At 36.9% G+C, this 9,863-nt stretch overlaps 1 protein-coding gene across 1 annotated transcript; it reads left to right on the top strand.

Moving 5' to 3' along the window:
* The first annotated feature begins 3,293 nt into the window (after positions 1-3,293).
* LOC138874736 (uncharacterized) lies at positions 3,294-3,752 on the top strand. The gene has a single exon (XM_070153516.1). The coding sequence runs from the start codon at positions 3,294-3,296 to the stop codon at positions 3,750-3,752; it is 459 nt and encodes a 152-aa protein (XP_070009617.1).
* The last annotated feature ends 6,111 nt before the right edge of the window (positions 3,753-9,863 follow it).

Raw genomic sequence — 9,863 nt, 5'->3', positions numbered from 1 at the left:
TCGGCAAAGTAGTGACAAGGCTAGGACCAGACTCCAAATAAACCTGTGCAGTTCATATATATATACAACGGAAAAGAGATACAGGAATAACCAGTCAATGTGGGAAGGGGAAACATGTTGTGGGGGTGAATATAGTTCCGAATAGAAAGGCATCAAGTAAGGAAGGAAGCAACATAACTAGAATATCAACAAAGAAGCAGAAATCAACAATTTGCACGGCATCACCCTTCGTGCTTTTACTCTCGTTCTCACCAAAACAATACACGGCATCACCCTTCGTGCGTTACGCTCTTCCTCACCCAAACAACAACCACAAGGAAAATAGGGTAAGGAAATCTAATACCTCGAAGTAAATCAAATAACAGCAAGTAATGAAAGAAACAACATAACTTGGATATCAACAAGGAAATCAGAAATCAACAAATGTACGGCATCACACTTCGTACTTTTACTCTCGTCCTCACCAAATCAATCGTATCTTAATAATGTGCACGGCATCACCCTTTGTGCTTTTACTCTCTTTCCTTACCATATAATCAATAAAATCGGCACGGAATGGTACATCGTGTAGCACGGCATCACCCTTCGTGCTTTATCACTCTTTCCTCACAATAGCAAACAATGCACGACATCACCCTTCGTGTTTTATTGCTCTTCCTCACCCAAACAATAATCACAAACAAGGGGAAAGGGATTAAACAAATAATAATAGAAATCCCCGGCAAGGGAATACAATTAAACAGCTAAGTCCCGGCAAGGTAACAATATCAATAAATCTCAACATCCCGGCAAGGGAGATAATCAACAAAGCAACAAGCATCCCGGAAAGGGAACAATTCAATAACTCTTTCTCTTTCTTTCACTTCATACTTTATAACTCACTTTACCACTTGAGCCAATACTCCAAAGGGTTCCATTTATCTCATATACTTTACAATTCGTATTACCACTCGAGCCAATGCTGCTCGAAGTTCAAAGATCACAATTTCTTTCACATGCTTTTTACAACATATAGAAATCATCATTAAGGCATGAAAGATACAACAAGATCAGAATATCCGCAATATAAAGACTCATGGTCATGCTAGATACCAATGTATAGATACTCGTCACCATGCTTATACGTCGTACTCGACAATTAGCACGTTGCAAATAAGACTCAACTCCTAATCCCTCAAGCTAAGGTTAGACCAAACACTTACCTCGAAGCTTTGAACACCACTCAAGCCTTAATTATAGCTTTACCCCTTGATTCGACCACCAATCCACTCGAATCTAGTCACAAGTTACTTAATTACATCAATAAGTGCTAAATGAATCAACCTCAATGCATGAAAATGAGTTTTCCCAAAGTTTTACCCAAAAAGTCAAAAATCACCCCCGGGCCCACGTGGTCGAAACCCAAGGTTCGGACCAAAACCCGATTACCCATTCCCCCACGAATCCAAATGTATAATTTGTGTTGAAATCGGACCTCAAATTGAGGTCCAAATCCCCAATTTTTGGAAAACCTAGGTTCTACCCAAAACACCCAATTTCCCCTATGAAAATCTTTGATTTTAAGTTGAAACCATATTAAAAGATGTTAATGACTGAAGAAAACTAGTTAAAAATGACTTACAATTGATTTGGAGAAGAAAGGTTGTTTGAAAAATCGCCTCTTATATTTTTGGGGTTTTGAAAAGTGAAAAATAACTGAAAATCTCGTCTATTTATACCCCTCTCAGACCCTCACTGCGGACTGCATAAAAAGGACTGCGGCCGCGGAGCTCCACCGCGGACCGCATTAAACGGATTGCGGCCGCACAGGCCTCCCTGAAGACCTGCAGTTCAGCACCCTGTGCGGACCGCACAAAGGCGACTGCGGCCGCACAGCCTCCACCGCGCCCCGCAAAAAGGCGACCGCGGCCGCGCTGGACCCTCCGCGGTCGCACGCGATTTCTCGCGGACCGCACTAAAGGGTTTAGAGGCCTGCAGCTTCCTGAACCTACAACATCTGACTTTCTAAGCCTAAGGCATCCCGGAACCTACTCGAACTCACCCGAGCCCTCGAAACTCCAACTCAAGTATACAAACAACCTCAAAAACATCCTACGGACATATTCGTGTCATCAAATTACCAAAATAACATCACGAGCATCGAATTAAACCTCGAGATCAATGAAATTTCTCAAAACGCTTTTAAACATCACATTTCTCAATTAAGGTCCGGAACGCGTCAAACGACGTCCGTTTTTACCCAAATTTCACAAGAATGACTCAAGTCATATATAATACCTATATCGGGCACCGGAACCAAAATAAGGGCCCGATACCAACTCGTTTTAATCAAATTTCATTTCAATTTCCTTAGACATTTTCAGAAAAACAATTTCCTTAAAAAAATTCACTTCTCAGGCTAGGGACCTCAAATTTCGATTCCGGGCATACGCCCGAGTCCCATATTTTCCTACGGACCCTCCGGGACCGTCAAATCACGGGTCTGGGTCCGTTTACCTAAAATATTGATCGAAATCAAATTTATTCATTTTAACATCAAAACTTAGCATTTTTTACAAAATTTCATCTTTAAGCTTTCCGGTTATGCGCTCGGACTACGCACGCAAATCAAGCAACTCTAAATGAGGTTTTCAAGGCCTCAGAAGTACATAATGGGTAAGAAAATAGGTGATGACCCTTTAGGTCGTCATAAATATGTAATGATAGAAATACACAAGGGGTATTGTGGGAATAACACTGGAGAAAGATCATTGGTAAGAACCATGATCAGGGCAGGTTATTATTGGCCTAAAATAGAAGAAGAAGCAGAAAATTTCGTGGCTAATTGTGATAAATGCCAAAGATACGGTAATAACATGCATAGACCTGCGGAGTTGTTACATCCGGTCATTGCACCGTGGCCATTTATGAAATGGGGGATGAATATCGTGGGCACTACCACAAGCAAAAGGACATGTAAAATTCTTGCTTGTACTCACTGACTATTTTACTAAATGGGTGGAAGCAGGAGCATTCAAACAGTTAGCGAGAAAAAGTAGAGATTTCATTTGGCGAAATATCATATGTCGATTCGGTGTGCCAAAGGAAATCATGTGTGATAATGGCCCTCAATTTATAGGCGCACAAATCATAGAGTTTTTTCAAAGTTGGCAGATCAAAAGGATTACATCCACACCTTATCATCCGGTGGGTAATGGACAAGCTGAGTCAACAAACAAAGTCATTATCAACAATTTAAAGAAGCGTTTGGAGGAATCCAAAGGTAATTGGCCAGAATTGCTACCTGGTGTTTTATGGGCATACCGCACAACAGCAAAAACAAGACGGGAGAAACACCATTCTCATTGATTTATGGAGTTGAAGCCTTAATTCTAGTTGAGATAGGAGAGCCAAGCACGAGGTTTACACAAGCGATAGAAGAATCCAATGACGAAGAAATGCGCATAAACCTTGATCTACTTGAAGGAAAAAGGGAAGCTGCATTAATAAGAATTGCAGCACAAAAGCAGGTCATGGAACGATACTACAATCGAAAAGCGCGTCTAAGATACTTCAAGATTGGGGACTTCGTGCTTAAAATAGTTTTTCAATCTACGAAGGCGGCTAATACGGGAAAATTGAGTCCAACCTGGGAAGGACCCTACAGGATTCATGTTATTGCAGGAAAAGGAGCATACGAGCTGGAAACGATGGATGGCAAGATACTACCTTCACACTGGAATGTCGTTCACCTGAAGAGATACTATTTCTAAGGAATACCCACGGTTAGGTATCCATATTTTAAAATTTTATTTTTGAATTGTTAAGATTTTACTAACGATTTTAGATGATAGGCACAAAGCTAGCCCGTACTAAATGAAAAATCACGACCTGCAAGGCACGTGGAATAAATTAAAAATTTCCAGTCTAGGGTTACAACTATTCTGATAGATATTCAAACGGGTTAAGCAGTCTTCATCTATAATCGCACCTCCGAGTCCCGTGTGTTTTTCCTTTTCAGGGAAAGGACCAAATGAGAGGAATAATCAAGTGCTCGATACTTCATACTTCAAAGCTCAAACACTTGGGGGACTATATAATATACATAGATATGTGTATAAAGAAGGCAAAGAAGATTGGAAAATAATCAAAGTTCAAGCCTGAGAAGTTTACTCATTGAGTGAGTCAAGTGCAGAGCAAAGTGATGAGCTAAGGCCAAAGAAAAATCTTATCATAATTAGGGTAAAGGCAATGTACTGAAACGGGTTATAAGTAAAAACCTTGTATTCATTTTCTTTTTTGAAATCTGTTGTGAGGAAAAAAGTTACGAGAAAGTTATAGAAGTAATTTAAATACATGTAAAGTGTTATTTAAAATTTGACAAAGTTCAAAGAAAAACTTGTCGAAGTTATTCCAAAAAACATGTGTATTTCTATTTCTTTTATCGTATATTAACACTATTATGAAGTTGAGACGTCTTCTTCATTAAGTGTCGAATATAAAAGGGCCCTCTTTTATAAAATTCACTATTAATTCAAGTATTCATGAAGTAAAAAAAAGAAGCATTTTTGAAAAATAAAAATGCAAGTTATTCAGTAAGTCCTTAAAAATAAAGGCAAGAATAAACAAAACAGAAGTTTGAATAACAACAGAAACTTCTTAATATTAAAAAGTATAAACTAAGTATGAACTTAGTCATAAATCAAAAGTTGCCCCATGAAAGGTCTGGGGACTTAATATTTCAGCAAACCCTTAAAAAGACCAAGGGTTACAACCACATACCACCAAAAAGAAAAAAAGAAAAAGGAAGTCAAACATCATAAACTTTTTACCGAGAAGTTGAAGGAACTGAAGCAGGGTCATCAGCAGCAGCAGGCTCAACTTGACTTGAAGGAGTGGGGATACCCGTATCATCTTCAACATTTTCAGAAGCTTCAGCCACGGGAGAAGAAAAATTTTGGTTCTGTTGAGTTTTCTCAATAGTCTCTTTGATCTTGGCTAACTCAGATTCCATGTTGAAATTCTCCTGGCTAACTTCAACAAGGGTATCATGGCGAGAATTTAAAAACGCCCAACTCACTTCAATAGCAGTTTTATCTTCAAGAATCTCGTAATCTCTTTCCCAGTCAGCAATTTCAATTTTTAGCTTCTCATTTTCAGCCAAGGCAGATTCATAAGAAGTTTGAAGAGAAGCGTAGGAATTTTCTAAGGAGTAAACTTTATCAGAAGATACCTAGAGGTCTTCTTGAGTTTGAGTCAGAGTCTGCACGAGTTCACCAGCATATGCTTCCTTCTTATCTAAGAGAGCCTTCAGCTCTCTGATCTCTTCACTTGCCTTGGAGAGTTGCTAAAAAAAGAGGTTTCGAGACAATTCTTTTCTTTACCTGCTTGATTTGATGAAGCCTTTTCAACTGTCAACTCTGAAGTCAAAGCCCTTACCTGTTGCTCTAAGGTACATTTACCTTCTTCTAATATTTCCATGTCGATTTGAAGACTTTCAAACTGTTCCTTCCAATTATCTGCCTCCACTTGGTAGTCACGCGCTAATTGCTCTGAGAGAGAAACCCTCTTCATCATCTCTGTGCCAATTAGGTTGACCTAACAAATAAGGAAGGGGGGAAGATGAGAACACTGAAAATAGAAAAAAGGTAAAGTAAAGTTTTGAAAAAGGGATACATTTAAAGAAGCATGCACTATATCGTTTATCAAAGTCAAAGAACTGTGGCCATCAAGTTTAGCTCTTTCAACTGGACCAATCAATGGCTTCAACCACACGTCAGCTCGACCTGATTTCCTCAAAAGGTTGCCCTCAGCAGGAACTTCAATGGTAACTTGCCTCATGGCTTCACTTCTACTTAAGGAACCAACCTTAGTGTAATGAACAGTTGGAGGAGGAATAGTCGAAGGAGAAACTGTAGAAGCAGTCAAAACAGCTTGGGGAGGAACAGTAACAGCCACGACTGGCAAAAGAGGTATCACAAAAATAGGAGTAGAAAAAGAAACAAGGGGTGCTTCATCAGAAATCAGATCTAAATTTTCACTTCCAAACCCGCAGCTAAAAAGTTGCTCAACTGAATCATGAGCAGCAGCGGGAACAACATTATCGGGAATCATCACCGGGACTTCAACAGACTCGGTAGGAGTAATAGAATAAGGGGAAAAGGCTTCATCATCAGAAATAATCCATCTACGAGCTCGTGGCCTTTTTACCAAAGAACCCCCATCTTCTTCTTCCTCAGAGTCTTGGTCAACAACAGTTTTTTTTTTCGATGAAGAGCCCAAAATTTTCTCTTTGGCCCTTTCCAAAGAAATTCGAGAAGCTACGACCGCTTCAGCACTAATACCTCGAACGGCAAATCCTGATAAAAAGAAGGATTAAAATAAGATCTGGAAAAAGTAATAAAAAAACTCTCTTACCATGAGTTTTCACTTTCCAACCATACCGTTAGGAGAGAGCTTTCCAAGATCTATCCCCCATTGGGGATATATACAACAATTTTCCTACCCAACCACGGAAATTGGGAATTTCATCAACAATTCCCGTGGTTGCTAGAAAAGAAAGGAGAAAATTAAGATAATGATCATCAAAATTGAAGAAAAAAGGTACGAGAAAGTTATTAAAAAGAAAACTCACGTGCAAAATTCCACTTCTCAGGGAAGGGAACATTTCCATCACCCACTAAACTAACAGTGGGGGCTGCAACAAACCTGACACACCAGCCACGGTCTCTGTCATCTTTTGGACTGACCAGAGCTCTTTTGCTCCTTGCTACTAAAGTAAAAACACCTTGGCGAAAGAGTCTGAGAGAGTAAAGGTGAATTAAATGGGCAAAAGTGAAAGGCACACCTGCCATGTTAGTCAAATGCCTCAAACAGGCAACAACCATCCATACTATAGGACTAATTTGACCTAAACAGACGTCGAAAAAATGACAGAATTCAAGGATAACAAGGTTAATAGCAGGTTTGAAACCTAATGTGAAAGGGTATGTATAAACAAAAGAAAACCCAATTAAATAAGAGGTGATTCTTTGATTCGCATTGGGAATTATGATAGTGAAGTCATGACTCCAATGGTAGTCTTTACGAACTAAAGAAATCAAACCCTCAGTGATCTGAGTTGGATAGATATCAGCACGATCCAACGAGGACACTTGGTTTCTAAGGGATTCTCTATCATTATCGAAAGATAGTTCCGCAGGAACTATTTCCTCTACTGAAGGTTCACGAAGAGGTTCAGAGGGTTCCTTACCTCTAGAAGAAGATCTTTGAGAAAAAGAACCTCTGGTTCTAAAAGAAGGACTGGAACTAGATGAAGGAAGAGGAGAACCACGTATGGATGAAGACCCTAAATTACGAAGTCTACCTCCTTTTCTGCTCCTAGGGTTAGGGTTTGATGAAGACATGATAGTACGAGGAAGAAGTGAACAAGAATTGAATATTCAGAGAACTTTATGTGAGAAAGACAAAGGTGAAAACTATATTTATACTAAGAAGCAACCGTCAAAGGAAAATGTGCAATGATGGAAAGGTCATAATGAAAATTGTTGCTTCGTAATTGGTGAAGCTATGAAAGAGCCTTAGAAAGCGCTGCAAAGTTGCAGAACAACTATAATATGATGCCATGTGTAATAAGCATTAAATGGAAGTGAAAATTGAAGCGTCGATTCCATAATAACATTAATGTCGGCAAATATTCCCGCTTTAAAATCCACTTTCCAAATATGCAATTGATGAATAAATGGCAAGTGGGGGGACTATCCGTATAGGAAAAAATTGAGTTTATATATATGGAAGTAATTGAAAGATGACATGTCATGACACGAAGGCTGGTCAAAGAATGATGATTAGAAAAGAGGCACGAGTTGCAATAGATACGAGCAGAGGCACAAGTAGAGGCGCGAACAGTTACTCAAAAGACTCGACGCTCATACCTATTTAGATCCGCAAATTAAGGAGAATGAATCTGACAGTACAAGAGAGTACAGATACAGTATTTAATAAGCATTAAATACTAAAAACGTTAGAGAATCTATATTAATACAATGATTATGTAACGTAACATTTAATGCCTTTAATTGTCTATAATAACCTGATTATGACAAAGGCAAAACGTATATCTTGGAGATAGCTATAAAAAGGAGAAAACTAGTCATTTGTAAGGACAAGAAAAATCATCTTAATATACTGGTTTATTGTGTTTCCTTCTGTCTATCTTATTGTTAGCAAAATCAATTTCCCTTATTCATTTCTGATTATCAGTAACCCGAGTTCTTTTAAATTAAAGCTTTGACCAAAATTCAACTTTTTGGTTAAACAAGCTGAACCCGCTAGCCACCACTTGGGTCCGCCACCGGTATGCATTATTATTCAATATGAGGACAGATCAGAGTTTCTCTTCTTCTTTTTTAAAGAAAAGTAGAATTGGAGATTTTCGCTTTTCTAGGTAAAAAAAATATTAAATGTGAGAGTTGTGTGTATTTTAGTTAAAATTATAATATTAAAGTGTTTTATTTCTTATAAGATTAATGTCTATAAACTGACAAGAAAGTGATTATTGTTTTCGTGTTGCTTAGAGAGAGTGTTTGTGTTGCTTGTCACCAAATTAAGTAGACAACACACACTTTTTTTGGTATATATAGGAGAAAATAGTTTGATGTTACCAGCAAGCACTTGGCTAAATTAATATGCAATCACACTTTAACTCATTCAATTAATCTTCTCTTATTGGGTCATATCAGCCGACCGAATCTTGTGGTTGTGACTTGTGTGTATATGTTGGCCAATTTAGCCTCCATTTTATATATAATGTCCCTATATATGACACATACACCATCCTTTTCTTTTGCTTTTTCTATCTCTTTTCTTGTTCTTGTTTTCTAAGTAAATCACATAATCCATTAAATACAGGCATATTAATTATTCTCCCCGTCACATTTTAATTATAGTCAGATCTCTCTATAACAGTATCCTTATATAATATTCATTACTATATATAAAAGTTGAGTTATTCCCGAAACCGAATATTATATTATAGTTATAATATATATGTCCCATATAACAGTACTTCACTATAGTAGCCAAATTTTTTTGAAACAAACGAGGTTGTTATAGAAAAGTGTAATTGTATCAGTTTAGCTCTTCTTATGCCTACTAAGAAAAACTAGTTTTAGGGTACGCATTTTGCGCGTGTGCCTCATATTAATAAATATATTATTTTACAAAATCACAAAAAAAATATTTAAAAAATATCTTTGGAGTATAAAACAAAAAGTAGATTTCTTGAAAATGATGAATGTTGATCTCATTAACCAATTCAACAAAGAAAGAAATCCTTCTCTGTAAAAATCTTTAAATATTTTATTCTTATTCTAAAACTATATTAAAAGACATCTGAAGTTGTCGTTTGTTAAAAAATAAATAAAAAGAAAGTAAATTAATTAATAAATTCATTTAGAATACATAATATTGTCTTCTCCTATCTTATTATTGTTTCAAGTTTGTAATTTTACCAATTTGACTCTAACTATTATAATATAATTAATTTTTTTCTATTGTTTAGATATTTTTAGCGCCAATCCTCTCCCTTATAAAAGTAAATTTATGTACCCTACGGGGTCTTTTGGTTCACAAAAATTATACTTGTATTATAATGCGATACGAAACTTAAATAAGAAACAAATATTTATTAGTTATACTTTTAATTTATAAATATTATTTGATTCATTGGGTTAAAAATAAAAATATGGAGTATAACATAAAAAATTATATTTGATAATTCATATATAAAACTTGGATAAATTTTTATTTTTAACTTTAATATTGGTTTTCTTAAAGGATTTTGGAATAAGCGCTTTGGAGAAGGATATTTTGGTTATTTATTC

This window comes from Nicotiana sylvestris, chromosome 8, assembly GCF_000393655.2.
Source record: "Nicotiana sylvestris chromosome 8, ASM39365v2, whole genome shotgun sequence".
Lineage (NCBI taxonomy): Eukaryota > Viridiplantae > Streptophyta > Magnoliopsida > Solanales > Solanaceae > Nicotiana > Nicotiana sylvestris.
The sequence above is the reverse complement of the archived record's forward strand: the minus strand, read 5'-3'. Positions and strand labels throughout refer to the sequence as shown.

Coding starts and splice junctions, on each gene's coding strand:
- LOC138874736 (XM_070153516.1), top strand. CDS start 3,294: ATGGGCATACCGCACAACAGCAAAAACAAGACGGGAGAAACACCATTC.